Genomic DNA, 24,798 nt, shown 5'->3' with positions numbered 1-24,798 from the left:
TGGCCTGTGCCATGCTACAAGAACTGGAGCACTTCCGGAGCCCATGGGACCAGTGTAGTGTAAGCCTCTGTAATTGTAGGGCAGAAGAAATCCTTACGAGAAAATACCATAGAAACATGTCCTTATTCTAATGGCCATTATTTTTTTCTCATGAGACAACTAAAATCTGCAAAACTAGCTACCTTCTGGAGGGTGCTATTGCCATACGTGCAGAAACACACCATGTAGCTGGGTGGGTACATGGGGGAGACACAGCAGCAACAGCAAGTGTGCATGAAGGTTTTAGCAAGCACCAGCACAGAACCTCTCAGCCCAAGAGCTGTAGTGATGCCAGCGATTTACTATCCCCAAGTGCAACTAGACTTCCTACAAGCACTCGAATGGATGGCTTTGTCAGTGTCTCCTCCCAGCTGCCTCATTGCAGCAGGAGGCACCGGGGAGGGAGTGACATTTCCATTCCAGTAATGAAATCTTCTTGGCATTGCTCCAGTCCCCCAGGAATTCCTATCAGAAATGCAAATGACTTGGGGGGGAGTGAAGATTAGAGTTTGCAATGGAATTATATGAGTTTGCTGTGCCTCAGTTTCTCCATCCCCCTCCTGCGGATAATGTAGTTTCCCTGCACTCCTCCGTTTAGCCAGGTTTCCAGGGTGTCGCAGGAGCTGCTGGGCAAGTGCTGCACGCTGATGGCTGTGACAGAGCTAAGAGCTGCATCGTGTTGTAATGATATTGCTCCTTATGGCACCTTTCAACCCAGATTCTCACCGTAACTCCTACGAAAAGGCAGCGCCAGATTTTTTTAAGTACTGTTTGTAAGTGACTTTTTCCACGCCGTGATAGTAACCCTGTGGCAGCGGAGATCTCCCTCCTAAGTTCTCTCCCCACTTTTCCGCTAGTGGAAAAGTGGTCAAGGCCGAGCCGATCCTGCTTGAAGGGCACGGGTGGATCTCCTCACCTTGCCGGTGCTCCTCCACAGCCACAGCTCAGCCGCCGGGATGGAATGACCGACATCCAAGGAGCCAGGGGCCGAACGGTGAGGAGAGTGTGGCCGAAGGAAGGAGCTGAAGCTGGAGAGGGCCGGCCGAGGGAGATGGGGCCGGGGGTGCTGCGTACATGAAGCGGGGCTCTGCTCATCCCGGCAGAGCCTCGGCTTGGGGGAGGGCTGAGTCCCGGTGGTGGCCCCAAGTCCCCCTGCCCTGGGGGCTGGATGGTGCGCCGGGGCTCTAGAGGGGCCACATGCAGGTAGGGGGATAACCGGCGCCCCGGCAGCTCCCGCGGATGTGGGTCACCCGCTCCCGGCGCTCTGGAAACCAGGCCGCCCGGCGGAGCAGCCCTCGAGGGGCGCCGCCTCCACACACCTCCTCGACCGCTGCCGCCCCGCCCCGGCCCGCCCTCCCGGGAGCTCGGAGCCCGGGCCCCGTCCCGGGGCGGCGGAGCGGGGGCGGCGGGCGCGGTGATTCGCCGCTTCGGGGGCGGTGGGCGCCCGGCTCATGCATATTCATGACGTGATGTCAGAGGGGGAGCACAGCGCGCGGTGACCGCCCGAGAGCGCCATTTCCTGAAGGAGGCGGTGGCGGCTGGGCAGGGGCGGACAGACGGACTGACTGACGGACGGACGGACGGACGGACGGACCCGCAGAGTGGCGCCGCGGCGGCCGAGCCGGCAGGGGGAGATCGCCCGGCGGCGGCGACCGGACCGGACCGGAGCGGACCCGACCCGACCCGACCCGACCCCACCGACCCGCGCCGTCGCCCCGCAGCAGGTTCTCCCGCGGCTCGCCCCGGCCGGAGCCAGAAGTTTGAGCGTCCCCGTAGCCTCCCGGGAGAGCCCGGTGTCGGGCGGCGACGCGGGGCAGCCCCAGCCGCTGTCACCGCGCCCGCACGGGCGGTGGGAGCCCCCCGCGGCGCCGGGAGCAGGGGGGAGGATGGTGGTGCGGGAGCGATGGAGCTGAAGCGGAGCATGGCGATCCCACGGCTCCTCGTGCTGGGACTCTGGGCTGCGGTACTCCGGGACGTCGCTGCCGTGGCAGGTGAGCGGGGCTGACAGCCCGCCGGCGGCGGGGGGTAGCGGCGGGGCACTGCCCCCCGAGACGCCGGGTGCGGCGGGAGGGGCTGCGGGGCACGGCTTCTGCCGCCGGCCGGGACCCCCGCGGGCAGCCCCCGTCCCGCCGCCTCTCCGAGTGTCGGCAGCCCGCCGAGGGTCGCCGGACAGGAGCGGCCGGGCGCGGCCCCGGGGTGCCTGGTCCGCCCGGTGCGGCGGGCCGCGGGGCCTCGGGCAGCCACAGGTGGGGGTCGGGGCCGGAGCATTTTGCCGCTCCCGGCCGGGCACAGGCTGCTCCGCCGCGTTTGTGGAGCCAGCGACGTGGCGCTCAGGAGCCGGCGGTGCCGGCGGGGAGCCCGGGCTGTGCGAGCCTCTCCCGCCTGCGAGTAGAGTAGCGAGTAATCCTCCCCGGTGTTTGCGGAGGCATTGCTCTGCTGTGTGCCGAGCGCGGGCCGTCGCCGAGGAAAGCCGGGCGCTAACGCATTCCTGAGTGGCTTTTGTTGTTTTTTTCCCTCGTGAACTCATTTTCCGAAGTTCCACCCCCCAGTCGGCAGGGAAAGGCAGCGTGCTGGAGCGTCTCGGCGCCCCGGCCAACCTCCTCCCGACTTCAGCGGGAGTTTGGGCTCCGCGCTGTATGTGGAGCGATGTGCGCGCAGTGAGACGGAGCTAGGGAGGCTGTGGCACAGGCTGGATCGCTAGATCAGTGTCCTAAGGAATCTGAGGGGCAAAAAGCCTTTACCCCGGCATGCATGAGCAGACGTCTTCCTCTCTTTCCACTCCCAACATCACAAACAACATATTCTGTTCCTAGGAATTAAAATATTCAGAGGTAGCAAGTTGAAAAAACAAACAAACAGATGTGTCATGTATTTTGACAACTAGTGTGTTCACTTGCTGTCAATTCAGACAACTGCTTGAAAAGAAATTTAATACAGTTTTATTTCCTATCTATACATGTCACAGTCTGCAGCTCTTACAGGTAGGCTTGGCAGAACCTATTTGGATGAAATTATTTCTTGCACAGTCAAGAATGTTGTCAGATGAGAAATAGTGAGTGGGAGAGTAAAATAAGGAATAGGTGGAAATTAAAATCCCTATTTGCCTCCTAGGTGATTCTTCCTGATACCTGCAGGAAGAGATGCTGCAGCCAAAACTGCATTTTTGACCTATGAAGTTATTAAAGATACCTGATCTCTAATTCTTCATTTTGGTTGATATGGATGGAGGATTATACTTGGACAATATGTACAACTCTGACTGAACACTTGTACTGTATGTTAATTTCCTACATCATTGATTTCTATGCAAACTAAAAACCATGAAGGGTCTCTAACAATATTTCTTTGTTTAATTTGTGGCTAACTCTTTCAGCAGGGCAGTCTGAAGGATGCTGAGTAGTTTGATTTTCCATGAAGGCACCTGTAATGAAAATGTCTGTCAGTTTGTGTGTGTGTTCAGCAGCCTGACTACATCAGTTTTCTGTAACACAGAGAGAGCTGCTATGAAGCTTTCATGTTATATTCCAGTATTGTGAGTGGTGAAAGGGAGGATGCTTTCTGGCATGCACTGGGACATGTCGTTTGTGTTACGTTGGAGTTAAGTAATGCAAGGTTAGATCATCCTCACCCAAGGTGATTAAATTGTTAGCCCAGCAAACGATCTGTAGCAACTAAACTCAAATGATCAGCTTGTCCATTTTCCAGTGCTCTCTGTGAATTTGCTAAATGAATAACAGCAGATAGAAAGGCAAAAGACTGAGTGTGGGGAAACCAGCTGGGGAGTCTCATTGAGGAAAGGAATAAAGACCTTCTGCCTGTGTTCCGCGTTTGCTCCTTGACTACTGGTACTCATCTGGGTACAGGCTGCTGGTGGCAGAGCGCTGGCTGGTCACACAGTGCTGGGTCCCCTTCTCCCAGCTGTTACAACCGCGCTATGAGTTCCTCTGCTGCTCTTCTGCCCTGTGAGGTGGTGCCCTTGTGGCTGTGGGAGGGTGGCATTTTGGCAAGAAGGGAAGTGGCACATCTGAAGTCTGTGTTGGATCACTGGTAAGGCTTTAACAGAGTTTGAGAGCAACAGGGCTGCTCACTTAGCAGCGCTTTCTGACTGGCTCTGTGGGCTAGCAAGGCATCCTGTGAGAAGCTGACCAACCAGTGAACTGGGTGGAGTTGTAATGTACTGCGATAGATGGCCAGGCAAGAGGGATGGAGTAATTTTTCTCTGAAGGATGTGGAGTCCACTGCCAGGACATAATACTGGACAAGGCTAGACCTGTTCTGGTCTGTCAGTCCTGTGCCACTGCATAGGGAATAGCCACTCTCCCTAACAAAACTACCTTTACATTTATTTTCTACCTTCCTGCTTTCCCATGGTCTCCTTTGATCTTCTGGTTCCTCCTTTATATGCCTGTCTTTCTTAAATGCACTTAGATAGTTGGCTTCCGTGTCTTCTCATGGTAACAAATTCCATACATTTGCTTCTGCTTGAGGGAAACACTCCCCATCCACCCACACATGTAACAGTGCTCCGGGCCAAATTCTGATCGCTTCTGTGTCAATATAAACCTGAGCAGCTTCGCCAGCTCTGGCCCTGCTGCTTTGGGGTTGCAGTGGTGTAGCTCTGGGTACAAGGTGGTCCTTTGGCTGGACTGAAGGGTCATCCAGGCAGCTCATTTAGCACACACCCACATCACGCGACAGAAATATCTGTTCTCTAAACAGCTCTGCTCCTCAGTGAGGTATGCTGTGGAATAGGCTTTCATGGGTTTTGCAAATTGTAGAGAAGCTTTCTGTAATGCAGGAGAACAGTGTATGCTGAATAACAAGACATAATTGATTCTTTCTCGTATCCAAGCTCTTTACAAATGCATACAATGGAGCAAGCATGATGATTTTGTAGCAGCAGAAGAACACCGTAGCTTAAATTCAGGCCTGGGGAAAAGAGGGGGGTGCGGTAGCGTGTTGAACGGATGCAGTTAGCGCTGCTGGATCACTGGCACGGCAAAGCTCCCGGCGTTTCTGTGCGTCTCTGCTTGGGCACTGCTCTGCAGAACATCACCCTGCTGTTACACGAGTTGAAAAAATCCCCATGTGCACACTGAACCACCACTTTTCTCCAACGATTGTGCTTTCAGTGCTTGCATTTGCCTATTGCTTAGCAGACATAGTAGAGCAGTGCTGAGACTAACACACTCCTCTGCAGCGTGTGCTGGTAGGGTATGCAATTCCAGACCACCAACCTAGAGTAATTTGCTGTACTCCAACCCCCCTTCTTCTGGGGGTGGGGCGGAGTAGTATTTTTTTTTTAGGTATGAAATTTACAGGACCTCCAATCAAATTAAAGGTGTCCCAGGGTCAACCCGTGAAACTAAATTGCAGCCTCGAGGGGATGGAAGATCCTGAGATGTTGTGGATCAAGGACGGAGCAGTGGTGCAAAGCATAGACCAGGTGTACATTCCAGTAGATGAAGAACACTGGATCGGCTTCCTCAGGTACAACAGATGCAGAGAAGGAAGAATATCGTGGAAACTATTGCACAGTTTTCTGCTGTCAGCTATATCTCTGCAACTGCAGTGCCCTCAGTGGGGCAGGGTCCTGTGGTCTGCAGTTCACTGTGTGGCAAGGGCATAACTGAGAGCAGAACTGAAGCCACTGAAAGCTGAGATTTTATCCACTAGAACCATACTGGTTTTCTGACTACTGTGGGGACAGGTGCTTTGCTAATGCTTGCAATGCTCGAGACGTGACTTCAAGGTGAAAGGATGTTCTTGCTTTGTTTGCTCATCTTGTTCTGCCATGCAGCAGTATAAATAGGTTTTCTCTCTCACACTCATCCTGTTCTCTTACTCTCTCTTTTGAGCTGTCAGTCTGCCTGAAGGGTGAGGATTGTTTATTGAAATGAGACTCCCAGGACTACATCCCCTTCCTTTCTCTGGGGAGGAGTGTTCGTCCTCTGAACCATCCCTGATTCATTTTGCAATGAATTCTAATTCATTCCTAATACATTTACACTACATAGTATCAGTCCTGCCCTATTCAGAGGCACAAAACTCTTGTGCAAAGCAGATCTCTGTGCCTTTATTCCGGCAGAAGAGGGTTGTCAGCTAGTTCTGGAAGTACTGAGTTAAACAAGACCCAAGGTTCTGCTCTGTCTTTTTTTATGCATTAAAAGAGCTTGTACAGGCAAACATACCAACACCATGAGAGCTCAAAGCTGTTGATTGACTGAGAATCACTCTTTGCTGAGCTCTGGCTTCATCTCCTGTTAGGTTTCTTGGATTGACATTGCACAGTCTCCAGTTCCACCAACTAAAAGTCTCTGTGTTAAAGCTTGTCTGTTAGAAACATTTTAGTAGGAAAAAACATCTGTGCACAGTAAAACTATTGCATAACATTATGTTGTGGAAACAGTTTGTCTTGAAACTATACTGTTTGCTTCCCCCCAGTTCCACTAGTTAATGCTGCCCTTCACAATCTCAGTCTACTCTCCTTTCTTGTCTCTTGTTTTACTCCACTGAGAACTCTCTGCAGCACCAGAGATAAGTTAGGGTGCTAAATCTCGATGCATTTTTCTCCTTTTTCCTTTCTTCTCCTAAAGAAATCATTTCTACCACCCACGTGTGACTCTCTGCTGTGATCACTGTGTTTCAGAATATGGGCAGGACAGCTGATGCCATTTGAAGGTCCAGCTCTGAAAATCGGGCTGTAGTGGGTCCATTTTGTGCATTTCGGCAAACACTCTCCCTTTTCTTACTTCCTGAGACGTCCTTCCCCTTCTCCAAGGAGGACTGCTAGCGTTAGAAAGGTGGGCATCAGCTCTGCAGAGGATCCCTGCATGGCAGCAGGCGCATGGCTCTGCGTCCCGTGGGGAGCAGTCAGCACTGGTGCATTGACAGGCTCTCAGAGTCACACTGGTGCCTTTGGTAGCTGAGACCTTCTTGCTTTGGCACCAAATTCTGCCCTTGCTCACCATGCACCAGCATAACCCCTTGAAATCACAAACTGGGAGGCCTAAGGAGTTTTGCAGAGTCAGCCACTCTTGGGATCAGAATAGCACTGAGCGCAGTTGAGGCGAGGGGGGCTCTTTTCTGACCCATCTGTTCCCACATGAGGCTGTTGCCAGTCCTGTCACCTGAGGCAAAGCAGTCGAGCTCACTGGAGGTTTGCAGTGTGGAGTTTCCTGCTAGCTCAGATGTAGGCCAAGCTGTTGCACTTAAAGGCTAGCTAGAGTCATGATTCAGGATTGAGATGACCCCTTCCTATCCTCAGAGGACACAGATGACTGGTTTTCTGCGAGGATGTTTTGGAGGAAGACTGTCTGCTCTGTGAGGACTCTCTCCACCCACTTTAGAGAGGAGCCTCCCATCTCTGCTGTTTTGCCATGTGCTTTGTGCTGGCTGGCTGTTGATCTCCTCCTCAGAGCTGGCTGTGTCTCAGTGGGTGTTTTCCATGCATCTGGTTTGCCAAACACTGGAGGGTCCTTTGGGGCAAAAACATGCTTTATCCACATAAAATATCGATATGGCTTTTGACTTTTTTCAGCTTGAAATCCGTCGAGCGGACAGATTCTGGGAAGTACTGGTGCCAGGTTGAGAACGGGGGGAAGAAGGAAGAATCACAACAAGTGTGGCTCATAGTGGAAGGTAAGGAGGAGTAGTAGTGCTGGTTTCCTTTCAGGGCTGACCCACCAATATGCTCTAGGTTGAAGTGGTGAGAGCAGATTGCTCCAGTGACAGGCTTCTTGGCTCTGAACCATTGCTGCTAACTGCAGGGAGATCGCTACAGAGCAGGAGTAAGAAATAGAAGAACGGCTTCAAGGAGCAGAGCTGTCAGTTCACTGCCTTCTGGTTTTATTTTGGCATGTTAGGAAACAATTCTTTTCATGCAAACACTTTTCTTTCCAGCTTTTAAATCCATTGTTGCGTTCATCTCTAAGTAATTCATAGAATGGTGAATAGTTCAGGTTGAAAGGGATCCATGGGGCACATCTGGTCCAACCCACTTCTCAAAGCCGGGTCACAGCCCGTTTCTGTGTATCAGCCAAACAGGTCTTCGTGGGCAAGGTACAGTTAACCCAGTTGTGAGCTTTGTGAGAAGTGCTGTACATCAACACTTCATAGCTGTGACTGCTCCATGAGCCACTTTTCTGTCCGGGGTTGTCTGGTAAGAATAGCTTCTGCATGGCTGCCTGAAAGTCACCCAAGGCAGTGTGGATTGGTGGCTTCTTACTTTCTCTAGTTTCATTTCCCTTGAGCCATGATTCTGTTAGATCCTCAGAAGCTACTAGTCATAGGATGGCTTTGTATTTGGTGAAGAAATTGACAAGAACAGTGCATTTGCAGCAAGAAGTAGGTTTTTGGATGTATTTGGTAACATTTTGGGCCAGAGGCGAATTGACAGTCCTAAACAGGGGGGAGCAGGGAGGGTGTCGTGGGAGGTCATGTGGTCTGGGTATTTTACAGCAAAGGTCTTGCTCACTCAGAGCATGGAAACATTCATAGCAGCTCTCACAAGAAGAGTAACACATTCTGCCTTCCATCAATCCCAGGCTTTTGTCCACCTAAATTTTCAGGTGCAGTGTCAACTGGAGAATGTTGTTTACAGCTTAAAACACTCTCTTGTGCAGAGTTTCTATTTCTATCCAATTATCGTGGCCTGCTCCAGAGGTGGCTGCACTTGCATGGTGGGTGTGTTAGGAGTGTCTGGGTAACTCAGTGTGCTAAGCTGTCTGAAGAAAACGTGCTGCCCTTCTGGACTGCACAGGCAAAAAGTATCAAAGTCACAGAAAACCATCTGCAGTTAGGTAAGGTGGAGTGTGTTGAGAATGAAGGCCAAAGCTTACAGCAGAAGTGAAAAAAATGCAACCAGTTGCCTTTATGAGAAAAGCAAGTATGGCAGAAGGTAGTTAAACTTGAACTGGGCATGTAGTCATGTGTAAAGGGACTTGGTGGATAAAATTAAAAATTAACAAGTAGTGATAAGGGGTGGAGTTTAAAAAATGTGTCAGCTGTTAGCATAAGAAAATACCTGGGAATACAAAAGCCTATCAGATCCACCTTCACTGTTACCTCTATGTATTTCTTCCTGAGACGTGCCAGCTTTGTGTAGCAGTGGTTGCTCTATCGATGACAACTGTCCTCTGACTGAGAGAGGATCTTTACTCTGGTGATTTGCAGCCTTCAGAAAGTGCTGACACACTTCAGTGTGGCACACAAACAAATGTGGACTATTGGTGATCTAACTTTAAGTCAGCTTGACTGGATTTCTATGCTGTGTAATATCTGCCTTGAGATCTGCTTAGGTAATCTGTATCTGCCAGATTTTCTAGCAATGGTATTTGAACTGTCTTTGTAATAAAAATGTTTGATCTTATTAAACACTTCTTAGAATTTACATGAACAAAATTATTTTGAACCTGTTTCCTGCTTTAGAAACTAGTCTCAGGCCTTACTGAGAATATGATAGTGTTTGATGCCTGGAGAGGTGATCTCAGAGGCGCACTGTGGAGTGTTAAAAAAATGGATTATGTTTCTTACGGAACTTTCCATCTGAAATTACACCTCTGACTATGTGGCTGCTCCTGTGGCTGCTAGACCCATTGTGGCTACAGTCAGAGACCAAGCCACACCTGTGTGGACACATTCCCCTGAATTAGCACTGTCTCAAAACCGAGCTGTACATAAAAATCAGCCTTATAGGTCAGATGCTGGCTTGGAAGGAGGAATAGGTGGGATCATTTCCTTGTTTTGCCACTGATTGCCTGGCTGCCAGCTGCCCAGTGCCTCCATGGGACATCTGTGAAAGGGACGTGCTGGCACTCACCTCTTGTACCAAGAACTGGGAGGCTGAATGTGCCACAGGCAGCGAGGTGTCCAGGTAACATACGGACAGAGGCAGTGTGAGTTCCTCAGCTGGATGAGTCACTCCCTCAATTATGAAAGTTTTTAATTGTGGTCTTGTCTGCTCTGTTTAGCTGCTCCCAAAGTGAGAAAACCTGCCGAGCTGGGCAGGATCTTCCTGAAAGTTTACCTTGGGTGTCATGACAAATGGACAGGAGGCAGGGATCCTGCTCACAGGTAGAGAAATGGTGATTATTTTCCCTTCTAATCTTCCTCAGAGAAGGAGGGCAAAGCAGGCAGTGGTGTTACAGCTGGTATCTCAAAAGCTTACTCAGTTTTATTGTTTATGTGTGAATGCAATAAATAAATGAAGTAAAATACGTCAGCAAAAACAAGCAGTATGCCATGACGATGGGTATACCTGTCCTGAACATTAGCCTTTGCACAGATAGGCACTGTCATTCCTCAACAGACTTGGATTTAGACCTGTTTTAGTCTGTTCGTTTACTTACTACTCTAAAGGAAGGAGGCAAGGAAGGCACAACGGAACTGCCACCTGAAAGACACAAACAGTGACTGCACAGTCAGTGAAAGACTGAGGAAAGCACTTTTGGCTGTAGCTTGGGGGAAACATCTAGCGTTAGGCTTCTAAATAATTGCCTGCTGGTGGAGGTGTTCAGCATCTGCCACACCGGTGCAAGCCCTTGGGCCTTTGGCCAGGGACAGACTTGTGTAATTTCAGCATGTGAATGCACAATGTTGTCAGTTCCTCTGTTTCTGTGAGGCAACAGATCAGCTTCCAGAACACATTTTTTCCAACTGAGAATACCAGATTTTGGGGTAAGTGCAGTTGGTAGTAGCAGTGCTTGACACACAAAGATTTCTGTATAGAAGGGAACTGAACGTTTCTCTGGGCCTTCAGCTCTTCCACCAATCACCAGAAGTACATACTGGCTGTCCTGCATGGTTGGTGAAATTTGTGCTCCTGGTTTGGAGCACTGAAACCGTGAGAGTTTTCATGTTTCCCGCAAGAGGAACCACATCTCTTGATGGGTCGAATTACACTCAGCTATTGCCACTTAGAGCTGACCTAAGGTAGGTAGCATTGCAGCTGCATCTCGCTCCCCGTGGGCCTAATCGGAGACCTGTTGTACCAGCCAGGAGTCTTTCCATGGTGGGGAACAGATAATTACCAAAAGAGCTGTGTCCGTGGATAGCCTACAGCTCTGAAACAAATTACCCCTGACTCCAAGGCAGCCCGGTTGTCGTGGTGTCAGAGTGTGCTGGAAGGCATCTCCAGTCAATTAAGCTCCAGAGAGAGCATTGTAAATGCTCCCAGTCTCTCACTGCGGGGATTCTTTCCTCATTCATGGGTTTGTTAAAGCCAGTAGTTCAACACTTTCTCAAGCTTCAGTTTTTAACGCATGGCAAGAAGTATCTGCAGCTGGATTAGCTGTCTTTTAAAGTGGTGTCTGCCACCACTGAAGTTTTTGACTGTTGCCTCTTTGAACTCCAGTCTCTCCAGCTGAAAAATTGAGAAAATACTACCACTAAAAGCTGTTTCATAAGGGAGTCTTGAATTGAAAGTGGTTTTTCAAAGGCATTGTGGGAAGCAAGCACTCTTTCTCTCTGACTTCTAGTGGTAGTATTTAGGCACTCATGCCCTGAGGTGATCCAGCATATCTGACCCTTGGTTTTTGTGAAGGGCTTGGAGGGCGTCGGATTCAGCATAGCAGCTGGACAGATGGATGTCCAGTGTTGAGCACTGGTATTAGTGGAAATAAACAAGGGGCAGTTGCTCCAGTTATTGTCAATTGTCTGTTGCTTTTCCAGGTGTGCCCTACTTTACTGTGGAACCTGAGGATGTGTCCGTGTCCCCTAATGCCCCATTTCATATGGCCTGTGCTGCTGTTGGTCCCCCTGAACCAGTGACAATTGTCTGGTGGATGGGAGACTCCAGAGTGGGGCTTCCAGACGTCTCCCCCTCCATTTTAAATGTGTCAGGTAAGGCTGCTGGCACTGCAGGGGATCACTTTGAGCATCAGAAGAGGAGAAGAGCTCTCTTCTGATCGTGCCTTGTACATTGGATAGCCAAATAGTGTGGGAGTGGTGTTTAACTCTGCATTAAGGGTTGAGTGGTCATGATCACATACAAAAATTATCTCAAGGGGTGATGGTTGCTCAGTGTGTTTTCTGCTGGCCTGAGGCACAGAGGCTCTTGAGGCACACAGAGTTTGGGTGTGACTGGCACTCTTGTTAAAGATGCTACTGAACAGATGATGCATTGGGTGTCTCTTGTTCCATCTCGTGGAGGGTGTTCATGGTTGTATTGAGTGACTCTGTTGGTGCCATTTCTCTTGGAATTCTCCAAGCATTCACATGTAACAGATGCCATACCCTCCTTCTGTGCACAGCCCTGTCACACACTGCTTTCCCCTCCTTACCCACCCCCATCTCTGTTCTTGCAGGCTTGCTGGATGCTCTTATCATTAAAATCTGACTGCCTCATGTAATTGTTTGACACTTCAAGAGTGATTGTATCAGTGCTGAAGTGGGCTGGTTGATACCCTTCAAGACCAAGGTTTGCCCCAGAGCAGAGCTTTCCCCAGCAGGGTCAGCAGAAGAACTCAGGAGCCAGTAGGTGTTAGGGCCTCTCTTCAGACCCCTTTTAGAAAAGGGTGATGTATCTCTACCAGGAACTGATTGCAACTGTTCTTGTGGTTACCTCTTAAAAGTAACTTGATTCTAGTTAGTTGTCCAACAGCCTTGTGTTATGTTTTCTGTTTGCTGCTGTTTTATTATTCTCAGCAGCCCTGACCCAGAGTTGAACTAGTTATTTAGAAAGAAAAGGTTTTACAACTAAGACCATGTCTGGAGCCTCTTTATCAGTGTTAATACAGTTACACCCAGGGTGAGTTTTTGTATGTTTTTGGCCATCCTTTGAGCTATCCAGTCCTATTCAGGCTTCCCTTAGAACCATATTTAAATGCAAATCAAAACATGATTTGTGATTTGAAATGGTTTCAATCATCTGCTCCCTCTCTTACATAGCCACTGATGCTATTCTAAGTTGGAAATTAAAACTGCTCCCTTATGATATGATCTGCCTGTTGAAATGGAAATGGAAAAGATGGATAGGCAAGAGGGAAAAGACAATAAAAAAATAAGTCACTCCTTCTCCACTAAACTCATCCCATGGTGCCTCAGAAAATTTCTGGTTTTGGGGAGCAGTGGCTTGGAGGTCTGAAGAAGGACATCTACTCCTAGTGATTCTCCAAATTAACTGCTATTTTATATATTAAGTGTCATCGGCACCTTTATTTGCTTTCAGTGTTCTTTGGGATGTCCCTTGGGCACACTCTTCCAGTACACTTTGAGGTGTCCCTTGGGCATATCTTGTCTTTGCAGCTGAAAACATGTAGCAGGACACAACCTGCATGGCTGGATTACCAAAGTGTGTCAAAAAAGACAGTTGGTAAGAAAATGAGCATTGCTAGCTGAGGAAAGTATCACGCTCTGAAGAAAATAGTAACAAAGTACTTGGATAGAAAGCAAGCATTTAGAAGCTTCAGCAATGTTGTATTTTGGAAAGCAGTGCTGGCATGGTGCTAGGGAACATGCAGTTCCTGGTTTGTGGTGTGTTTTGGATTTTCCTCAGGGCAGGGCTGTGTTAGGTTCTGTCTTGGGACAGGCCTACCACAGCAGGTGCTGCTCTGCTGCTCTGCCTGGCCTTCAGCCTGCTGGCAGCATCTTCCTCTGCTTCACAGGGATGAGAATAGCACTCCCTCCTCTCTTCCATTACACCTTCTTTGCAATGCTGTTAGTCTCGGGCTTGGGAGATAAATCAAAGGTCAAAGACACTGTGCAAGCTGCTCTCTGCGGCTCTGAAATGTTTTTCCTTCCTAAATTGTATGTCCACAGTGTGCCAATCTTTAACTTTTCTCGGATAGAGCCTTTTAAGGCAACTGAGGGCCCAGACAAGTGACAATAGTTGCTGGACACAGTTCTCCAGGCAGCCTTGCAAATCTATCTCAGTTCTGATTAATTTGCAATATCTATATGCATCTTGGGGCAGCCAGACGTCAGTATGATGCCATGGGATGGAGGGATGCTCACAGAAGACATTCTTACTTGTATCACCCCTGGAAAGTGTTTCAGTGCTGGTTCAGTAGCATTTAACTTCTAATTCCTTTGTGTGTGTCTTCAAAAGTCTGATGCAAGGTGAGGGACAGGTGGGCACTGACTAGCAATAGGCAGCATCTGATTGCAAGTTTGCCTGGGCTTATAGGCCAGTTAGAAGATGAATGTTGCTCAGGTGAAGGCTGAGGCCCAAAGGCTTTGTGTGAGCTCCCAGTTCAGCACAATCCTTGCTCCGAAGATGCTCACCAGAATGTGAGAAGCAGACATCTACTACCTGAGCACTGTAAGCTGCTGTCCTGACAGATTCATCCCTCTTTTTCAGTGCTTTCTGACACTTCCATGAAATCTTTTCTATGTTGCTACAGTCCCTCCATTAAAAATGTGTTTAGCACATTAGTTACTGAAATCTGCATGCCTTTGATTGGCACCCAGCTCACCCCTCCAACTGCCTGTGGAGCTTGAGCTGGATGTCACAAATAATTTAAATTCTGCTGAAGTTGAAGCTGGATTATATAGCTATTTCTGTTTCCTTTTCTTGGCTGATCTCCAGGTATTAATCAAAGCACAGTTTTCTCCTGCGAAGCTCACAATGTAAAGGGATTGTCTTCATCTCGGACTGCCACTGTTCAAATCAAAGGTGAGAGACTGGGTGCAAGAGACTGGGCAAGGGCCTTGGATTTGCTCTCTGGGGAGGGAAAGTAGGGCTCCTTAATGCAAGGAGTTGCCTCAAAGCTGCCAGCACCAGTTGGAGCTCTCAGCAATCAAAACAATGCTTTGTGTTCTAACAGCAGTTCCCACTTCCTATGCAGGGCCGTATCCCAGGCTGTTGAGAATAATCCACATCTGATTCAGGAGTGGAAATGTGATGTCAAATGACATCTTTTCCTTGAAAAGGAGAGCGCTGGGGCAGTTAAGTTGTTTGTGAGAGATGAAGCTGATATAAATTTGCAGCAGGGAAATCTTTCCCTCTTGGGAATAGATGGGTCTTGTTAGAGCTGAAGAGGCCATTACTTCTGCTTGCTTTTATTAGCATCACATTAGATGTTGAAAAAAATCAAAGAAGGTGATCACCAGTGGCCAGTAAGGTCTGCTCATCCACACTGAGTTTATGAATTTTATTTTTTTAATTCTTTGCTCTTTAAAAGCTCATTGAAAACAAGTAATTCCTAGCCTGTGCATGACCAGTTGCCATTTGGAAGTCTCCAGGCTGATGTGACATTTGCTCTGTTCCTCCAGGTGACTGAAACAGGGATAATCAGAGCAATCAGCTCTTCCCCTCCTCTTCATGTTGAGATGCTTCTGCGTTTGAATTTTTAGTCATGCTTTAATGCACTTTTAATTACACAATCATCAGTTCCAGGAGAGGCATGGCACAAAAATAATTTGTTCCGAGTGGTAGCTTATTGCTCAGCACAAATACAAGCAATCCTTTATGTCTGTATCAGTATCAGAACTCACAGTTGTAGTAGCTAATGTTCATTAAAGGACAGATCAAAATCCAGCTGTAATCTACTACTCTTGGAGTGTGTTTTTGTTCAGGACATTGTGGTTACTGCTATGCCAAGAATGCAGAATGTTGGACTAGTAAGATTTATAACTTAATTTAAAGCCATTTGGAGTTGTTGCCTTGAAGGCTTGTCTACCCAGGGGAGTTAGTTATTGTGGAATTTATCTTCTATGCATATTTTTATCCTGGGATAGAATTTAGTTCACAAAGCTATTACACTTTAAAAAAATCTCATCAAGCCATAATTTGAGAAGACATTTAGCATAAACAAGCTCTTTAATTTTTTAGTGTTAATACAGATTATTTTTTTTTTAACCATTAATAAGATGAAGGAGTAAAGACCTCAGAAGTCTCTCATTTCCCAGCAATTATGTTTAGCTGAAAAGTGCTCCTCAGGGGTCAGCCATCAGCTAATGAATCCACACAGCCTGTTTAAGAGGGACATACTGCCATCACACACTTGTGTCACACACACATGTTCTAGAGCTGAGAAAGAGCAAGCTTAAGTGACTCAACTAACATTGCACCAGTATGTGTGGCATGTCCTAGAGACAGAAAATCTAGAAGCAAGTTCAGTGCTGTAGTCATAGAAGTTACATCTGTAATACCTCAAAGATGTGTCTAAAAAAGTAGTTATACATTTACCTAAGTGATGAGGCTTTTGTGAATAGAAAAAGTTCTAAGATCTAGTACAGACCTGTTAAAATTAAAGCAAGGCTCCTACGCAGCGGAAATAGGGCAGGCTCAAATAATGTTTATTTCGTTCTTGATCCTATAAACATACAGAATTCAATGAAGTTGCTCCTGGGAGTAGTTGTGTGCACATGCATGTTCAGGGCCTTCCTCTCTTACACAAACCCATCTGCTAATGAGGACTCTTAAATCTTTCTACCATTTATTAAACAATTAGTTTCTCCTGTGTTTCCAGAGGCAAATATTTTTGCTAGGACGTTGACAAACTGTTAACATTTCTTCCTATTTGCTCCTGTTGTTGTTCATTATCTATTCTCTGTAGTGCCCACAATGTGCTGGGTGTACTCCAAGCAGAAAATTACTGTTATTGTAGCCCACAGTCCCCAGCCATGTACAAAGCCCCATTGTTCAGCCACTCTCTAAGCACAGAGGAAGTTAACTCTCATTATGTTAACGCTCAAGGTCCTGTTTTCTGACAGGCTTTGCTCTCTTTTATATGTGCAGCTAACACTTTTAGGGTTGTATCCCGTGTTTCAGAGCACAACCGGAAACAGCCGCCCACAGTTTTTTCCCAAGAGGTGGTGGGGAAATGCATCTGGCCCTTCTACAGCTTGCAGAGTTAGGGGAAGGTGCTAGCAAGCCTGCCCTCCTCAGCCCCTCGTTTACAGAGGGAGGGGGTGTGTTAGCTGCTGATTATTTACTCTCCCTGGTGGCACAGCACGTAGCTCCTTCGGGCCTGCCATCCTGCCTTGAAAATCACGTGTCGCCCAAAAGTTAACGAGTGTGTCTGCAAAACTTTGAGTTACGGACAATGTTTCAGCAGTACCCAAGTAAGCAGTAAAAGCAGGATTTTTTCCCCATAAAGAGCTTACAAACCTGAACACTGACATCGAAAGAGAATGAAACGAAGATGCAGGAAAGTTAACTCACAAAGAACTCATTGCCCAGCTTCCATCTCAGACCCTTGGTCTGCTGCCCCACCTCACACCCACACACCCTGTTCTTATCTAGGTGGCAGGCCACTGCCCTGGGTCCTGGTAACTGGTTAACCAGCCAACAAAGGCTTTATAGAGTTAATCTGTGTCACCATCTATTCCTCTCCTCCAGGCCCTCTGCAGAGACCTAGGCTTTTGGGCTCTGCATTTCTCTTGCAAGATGGCCCTGTGGAGATGCTGAAGGCAGCAGTACTGAGGTTGTCCTTGGTGCAATGAAATACAAGGGTGCTCTGGCAGGATAGAAGATGCAGCTGGAGAAATCCTGGCTTGCAATTACTTTTCCATTGCTGCTTTCTGATGGATGCAACTCAGGAGACGTGGAAAACTTGATCTGCAGGCAGAGCCTCGTCCTGAGGATGGGTTTTTGAAAGAAGACTCCTGAGGGTACAATTTGTTGAAGTGCTGCAGGGAAAGTATTGCAGCATCAGCGTAGAATTTTTTAAAATGAGAAGAAGGTCAGGGGAGAGGTTAGTATTCATGAAGCTGCTAATTTTGTCAGGAGTGTCAGGAGGTGCCTGAATGAAAACTCAGAGGTGAAAAAGAGATGGTGAGTGGAAGGATAGGAATTAACTATGTGAAATTACAGTGAGAGGAAAGAAGAAGTCAAAGGAAAGCATCAAGGATCCCGAAAGGAAACCAAACAGTTTGGTGCTGTGCTGTGGTGGCAGGAAGCACGAGCATCTGATTAACTGTCCAGTCTTGGAATCCTGATTTTGTTCCTGGCCCTGCCCTTAATTTGTAGAGTGGTATCAACCGTGTGGCAGGCACTCCCTTTGGCTTGAATCTCCCCTCTGTAAAACAGAGTTTATTCATCCCACGGCTGAGGAGGCAGTTTTCAGTCCAGGCTCTGTCCCAGGGTGTTTCAGTGGGAGTCTGCAATGGACACCTGGAGGCAGCACAAAGCAGTCTACTGCAAATCCAGCTCCAGGGTATTCAGGTCACTACATCAAACCATACTCCACCTGATGCTGGCAGAGCTTGTGTCAGGGGCTGGACTGAGAACCTGAGGTGGGATTTTAAAGCCCTGACTTAGTTCACAATGCGGGTCCACAGGCAACCGTGTGCAGGGCTGAGTCATGCGCTGCAATGGAGGGGGCAGGAAAGAGAGCTGAGTAGCAAAGGAGTGAACATCACACACTGGCATTGCTATCAAAGAGATCAACCTGTGTGCATCCAGCAAGTGTGCTGGACAATGAGAGAATGTCTGACAATAGCTTGTTCAATGTTAAGATAATAGTTTCATTCACAGCAGTCAGGGACACTCTCTAAAGATGTGATATTGTACCACATTTCTGTTAGTGATTTCATTGCATAATTTTTAGCCTCAAGCCTCTTCCACTTCCATGTGAATACCTGCTCAGTTCTGTGTACACTGAAAGGTCTCTTTGTTTCCTTCCTAGCCATGCCTCTCCCGCCTCTCAATGTAACTGTAAGCCAAGTCACCAGCAGCAATGCCAGCGTGGTCTGGGTGCCAGGATTTGATGGCCGCGCACCCCTCCATTCTTGCACTCTTCAGGTATGGCCTCTCTGGATTGTGCCCTGCCCTGCATGAATAACAGGACTCTCCTGAGCCACATTTCCTGGGCCATTGTTTGCTCTCCCATCTTATTAGCAGTGTTTCAATTCTTACTTCACAGCCTTAAAGCATAAAAGCTTAACAGGAGGCAACTCGGGGTGTATATAGGTGCCAAAGTGCAGGTCATGAACTTCATGCTCAAAAGTTAAGTGTTAAAGACTGCCACATTCTCCTTGCCAGCAGGTTATCACATCAGTTGCTTCGTGGCAGCTACTCCATGCAGGTCATTACACTGCAGCACACATGAAGCACACAGCACTCTGTGGGAAGTGCCCTTGAGCAGCTGTGGCTGCAGGGTGTGCACCCTTCCTGCATGGAGCGGTGGCCCATGGTAGCTTGTTCCAGTGCAGGTGCCTGTGAATCCCACACCAAATCAGGCCTGTGCTGTGGGATGCCAGAGGAAGTGCAGGAAATTGGACATACCAATGAATCCAAGGTATGAGGAGCCTGCAAAGTATAGGATGTGGTACAGGAAAGGTAGGAATGATGGAGGTAGGAGACAGACTGGGCTTTTTGATACAAGATCAGGCCTATTTGCATGTTTCAGAGCAATTTGAAGCCCTGTCTCTAAATCTTGATTGGTTTTCCATTGTCAAAGACCAGTTCTTCCTAGAAAATCAAGCTTGATAATATTCTGTAGGTCTTCCCAGGTGCAGAGTACTCCACATCTGAAAAATTGGTCTGCTTCTTGAAGTTCCTGAGAACAATGGTATGTGTCCAACCTCAGGCAGAGTTAGTTTCTGTCATTGCATACTTAGCTGTAGAATCAGATCAAAGAACAAGTAACCAAGTGAGAAAATAAATGGTGATACCCAAAGCGGGCTGTGCAAACACAGCTAGGCACGTTCCCCATGGATTTATTTGCCAGGCCCCTATGCTTTCCCTACCTGATTACAGCAGCATTGTGATCTGGAGTGGAATTTCTATGGGGTGTTGCCAACTATGCAGAGGAGGATTATAAACTCAAGGTATGCTGGAAGCAGTCTGGATAATTTACTTGCAGTCCTCTTTTTATTGGGGGGGGGGGGAACAGAGATTTCATGCTCTGATGTTTATTATATTTCAGAAGTAAAAGAAATCATCTAGTTTTAACTGGTAGAAAGAACTCCTGAAGGCAGCTGGCCCTGGTCTCTGGGTTTTGTTGCTGCTTCTGTTCTTGCTTGCAGTTGAAAATGGTTTTCTTCCTCTGTTTTACAATGCCAGTTATCTCCAGCTGGAACAGCCTATTCTCTCTGGCTTGCATGCTGCAATGCTAATCATTCTGGGGTTTAAGTTGTCCCTCTCACTTTTGGCAGGGGCAGGGGTGGGGGATGGGGCATGTGGAAAAGAGGTTGAATCAGAGCAGCCCAGTTTCTGTCCACTCAGCAGTCTCTCACCCCTTTTCTAAGCCTTTTCTGTTCTATTTGGGGAGGACGGAGTCTGGGAGCAGGGTAACTTGGCAATGACCCTGCACTGTCAGAAAACCGTGCTTCCTCTGACTCCCACATTGAGACATTCTGTGTGAGGCATTGACCTACATTTCCATGTGAAAATGCACGTGTTCCTGGCTCCTCATGATTGCACTTCTGCTGGGAGTCTCCCAGAAAGAGAAGGGGGATTGGAAGTTTGCTGTGTTTTTCTGGCACTCAGGCATTGCAGCGGGTGCCCCAGGAGCACCATGCTCAGACAAACAGATTGCTTCTGGGGACAGGGCAGGGAATGGCAGCGTTTTCTGACTTAACACAGGCCAAGTTCCAGGGTGTGAAAGGGGCAGGTGCAAGAGCACCAGCTCTTGGGAGTGTTGAACAGAAACTCATCGTCCAGCAGACAGGGTTTTACACAAAAGTTGTCTTGTTTTTTCCTTGCTTTGGATGAGACTGATAATGACTCACAACATGCTTTTCTATTCAGGAAACTCGAGATTCTTCCTTTGCACCAGCCAAATAAATCAGTGTGCCAAAAGTGTTTGTGAGAGTGAGCGGAGGGGCAGTGAGAAAGGGAGAAAGGCTGCCATATAAAATATATAAAGTCCATATGACTCTTTCGCTTTTGTCAGTACATCTTGCTTTTACTCTCAGCTTTGCTATTTGATATGCACTTGAGGAGAAAGTCTGAGCCTGGGAGCTATGCAGTGATTTCTGCTATTGCCAGTACAAAAGTAGGAACACTGAACCTGCCTGTGCATTAAAAGCACACAGTGATATCAGATTTAAATTGACATTCATGCTGCTTTAAAGCTCAGAATTGGAAACAAAATAAAAAGAAGGGATGCAGGAGTGGTAAGAAGTTTCTTTTCAGTTAATTTTGAAACAGGTTAGTTGAACATGTCTACCATGTCTCTCATCCACTAAAAAATTGAAAGTATACAAACTTCTGGAAAAAAGAGGTTGGCAAAAGGTGACAGTAGGCAACAGGCAAGTTGCTCTACCAGTTTCCATAGTTTTCATTGCCCAGATTTAAACAAGCCTCAGAAGCTGGCTGCTACCACTCAAAACGACAAGCACATTTAGTTTTCTTTGAAGGAATAATAATCAACTGTAGAAATTGTAACATAAGGGAGGAAATGTTTTAAAATATGGAACCAAATTTTCATCTGGTGGAAAATTTTTGTACTGCCCGAGTGATGTCACTTCATGATTTTTAGTTTGACAACTCCCTTTTCAGTATTTTAAGCATCACTGGTACTATATCTATTCTTACACTTTCCTAAACTGACAATTAAATGGGTTGTTACCCATATGGACATGTTAGTCATACTGTTTATGGTACCAGTCATCTCTGTTTCACTCTTGGCACAGGTAGCTGAGTCACCAGATGACCAGGAGGTCTCCACTGAAGTCACCCCAGTGCCACCCTTTGCCTACGGCGTGCAAGGCCTGAAGCATTCCACCAACTACAGCGTTCGTGTGCAGTGCAGCAATGAGATGGGCAGCTCCCCTTTCACCAACAGGGTTTATTTCCAGACCCTGGAGCTTGGTAAGAAACAGCAGACAGGAACAGGACAGCAGTTCTGAACCTGAAAAAGAGATGATTATAAATGTCGTTAACTCCTTGCTAGTTCTGAAATATGGGAAGCATTATGCTGTTGGATTGCTCATCCGCTGTAAGGGTCTCCTAGAACAAAACAAGAGCAGACAGTCAAGTGTGGTTAACAGCAATGATGCATAATGCAGGAGCTGACCCAGCCATGGGGCTTCTGCATGCTGGTCCCATTAGCTCTGTGAGATTCTTGGGATCTTGAGAGAAGTGAGAGCTGCTGACCTGTCTTCTCCACTTGAAGCCACAGAGTGCTGGTGGCTTGCAGAAGTTGTTCTCTCCCCTCACACCCTCTCTTTTCTGGATGATCTCAGGAAAGAGGGTGAAAATGCCATTTTCAGTGTGGATAGTGCCTTATTTTCCTGCACAGAGTGATTGTGTTCTGTTCTCTGCTTTCAGCTCCAAACAGCACCCCTCAAAATATCCATGTTATTCAAAGAGATCCTGGTCTAATTTTGGAGTGGGAAGGTGTGGCTCCAGATGTGCTGAAAGAAAATGTCCTGGGATACAGACTGGAATGGATTCAGGATAATGTAACTCAGGTAACAGATTGAGAAGGTACTGAGCCATTGAACACAGAGCTGCAGAAGGTTTATATTAAATTTGCTAGGCATTAAGGTCCCTCATCTATACCAGGGGATTAGATTGGTGACACTGCTTTTGTGTAAATGGATCTATTCTGACTTTAGGGAATGCCTCAGTATTTGACTTCAAGATTTAGGGCCATTTCTTCCTTCCTGGCATATTCAGAATTCCTTCACTTGAATGTTCTTCTGCAGTCAGACCAGTTCTCTGCCGTTCCTTGTACAAGAAGGACAACACAGAGAGAATCCACTTTGTCTCTCTCTGACTCTTTCTTGGGCTGTCCAGCTCAGACAGTGCAGGATCTGGGCTTTCTCTCTCCTGTGACTGGGCCTTGGCTTTCCAAATCCTAGGAGCAAAGGTGTATTTAACAAGTGAATGAGTTGTGCTGTAAATCACAGAAGGAAGGTTGTGGATTCTTAATACTTAGGGAGTTGAAAGGACCCTGACAGCATGAGAGCCTTTCATTTGTTCTTTGGCATTGACCTTTCCCAGGTATCTATCAGCCTTTGAAGTTCACAGCATTTCTTATGGTTTCTAGCTTCCTAATAGGTATTTACCCAGTGCTTATTAATGAAGAGCAAGCCTATAATAATAGACAGCTGGAGGAAAAAGAGACTTATTTCCTATTTTGTATGACCCATTTCATACTAGGTCAGCATCATTGACTTTGAGTGATGGTGTTTTGAGTTCTCATTGAATTTACACTGTGTCAGTGGTGGCAGCCAAATACTCATGGGTTTGCTGTATGAAGAAGATCCACAAAACTACTGAAAATATGTTGGCCTTGCCATCCTAAGTGAAAATTGGTGCCGAAATTCAGAAGCCATTTAGGATTTGGTCAACAAGTTAGAACAGACAGACAGACTCCTCCCTTGGATTAAAACCACCAGATGCTTTACAGTAAATCACAAGAAGGGGGTATATCTTTTAATAGCAGAGAAAACCATATTTCTATAGCAACGTGCATGGGAGGACCTGAAAGGAAGAAATTATTAAACCTCCTATCTGCCTTATGCCTTGGGAAACTGCTAGCAATTTTTGGGAAGAGAAACCCAAGACAACAGCCCAAATCTCAGGCAAAACTGAGCTAAGGATTGAGGAGTCACAATTCCCAACCCTTGTTGTAGTGCCAGTGAAGTACATGGTACTGTTTTGGTTTAAAGGTGAAGTTTTACATTAGATGCCTTTTAAGACAGCTCACAGTTTGTTGTCATTTGCACTCAGGGGGAGATGGTCGTGCAGGACACAAAAGCCAATCTCACCATGTGGAATCCTCTCAAAGACCTGATTATCAGGGTGTGTGTGCTGAATTCTGCAGGGTGCGGGCCGTGGAGTGACCTCTTCCTGCTTGAAGCCCAGGAGGTCATGGGTGAGTGTCCACTATTTTCTCTTCACTTTGGGGGAAAAGTCAGAAATACTGGGACTGCTGCTTTTTCTGAGTCTTTTTCTTTCAGTGCTCACAACTTACTGAGACATATGGGCTTATACAACAGCACACTTCATCAAGGAGACTGGAAATTCAATAATCTTTAAAGAGCTAGTATAAACAAAACACTTCTGGCCTCTACTGTGTCTTCTTAGAACAGTGTTTTACTGTGCTTAGTGCAGAGCAGAAGGGCAGACACAAAGAAAATATGCAAATGAAGGTTTATACAGATTTACACAAGTAAATGTGACAGAAAACTCCTCTAACACAGATTCTCTTCTTTGATTTAGTTTTATGCCATTCCTGCTAGTTTTAGTGAAGCGTGATTTAAACCATGGCCACATGGGTGTTCATAATGGTTTTTCTGAATGTATTTTTATTAAACCAGTTTAGCTGTCTCCAAGGAAAAGCTGAGCTACTGGTAGAAGAGGAAGATGATGGTACAGACGCTGTACCTTGCAATCTGGACCACGTGGAAGGGTTTGTTGGGAGCAACATGCACGTGTGGAGTGCACTCCTAGTGCTGAAGGGCAGTTAGGCTCACCTGGGGTGATTTGCTTCCTGCTTGTGTTTCACAGTGAATGGGAAATAGGAGTCAGGCTATGAAGCAGGGCAGGATGTTACATGGGGAGATGGGTAGAAGGAAGAGAATGCTCTTGCTTGTGAAGGAAACTGTAACAGAACTAAGGGGAAGGCATTCCAAATAAAGATGGGGATTGGTGATGAGAAGTCAGTGAGGTGTGATCATACAAAAAATCCCCCAGTCTCCTGAGGTTTTGTTTCCAAGTGCCCATGGCAGGACAAGATAGCAGTCTCTAATTTCTGCTGCTGACCCACCTGCTGTTGCTATCTTCCCACTCCACACGTTGTTGAGGAATCACACGGACATTGAGCTCTCCTGATCCCTCCACACTTAGGGATGGCAGGGGGACTCTAGAGGGGAGCTCCCAAGCAAGCAGGAGGTGGGGGGTACAGGCAACCAGTA

General features: G+C 47.3%; 1 protein-coding gene across 4 annotated transcripts in view; it reads left to right on the top strand.

Moving 5' to 3' along the window:
* The first annotated feature begins 1,456 nt into the window (after positions 1-1,456).
* TYRO3 (TYRO3 protein tyrosine kinase) overlaps positions 1,457-24,798 on the top strand; it is a 41,781-nt gene continuing 18,439 nt past the window's right edge. The window contains exons 1-9 of one of the 4 annotated variants that reach the window (XM_039553381.1): positions 1,457-2,030; positions 5,346-5,529; positions 7,580-7,680; positions 11,710-11,880; positions 14,567-14,653; positions 18,612-18,727; positions 21,565-21,742; positions 22,202-22,344; positions 23,612-23,756. In XM_039553381.1, the coding sequence (XP_039409315.1) occupies positions 1,943-2,030; positions 5,346-5,529; positions 7,580-7,680; positions 11,710-11,880; positions 14,567-14,653; positions 18,612-18,727; positions 21,565-21,742; positions 22,202-22,344; positions 23,612-23,756 (1,213 nt within the window). In that variant the 5' untranslated portion in view covers positions 1,457-1,942. Of the gene's footprint in view, positions 2,031-3,150; positions 3,314-5,345; positions 5,530-6,724; positions 6,843-7,579; positions 7,681-11,709; positions 11,881-14,566; positions 14,654-18,611; positions 18,728-21,564; positions 21,743-22,201; positions 22,345-23,611; positions 23,757-24,798 lie in introns of those variants that run through there. The other 3 variants (XM_010413877.4, XM_019281363.3, XM_039553382.1) reach the window with 3 other exon arrangements.

The sequence above is a fragment of the Corvus cornix genome, chromosome 5, assembly GCF_000738735.6.
Source record: "Corvus cornix cornix isolate S_Up_H32 chromosome 5, ASM73873v5, whole genome shotgun sequence".
Lineage (NCBI taxonomy): Eukaryota > Metazoa > Chordata > Aves > Passeriformes > Corvidae > Corvus > Corvus cornix.
This window is presented reverse-complemented; position numbering and strand designations above follow the sequence as displayed.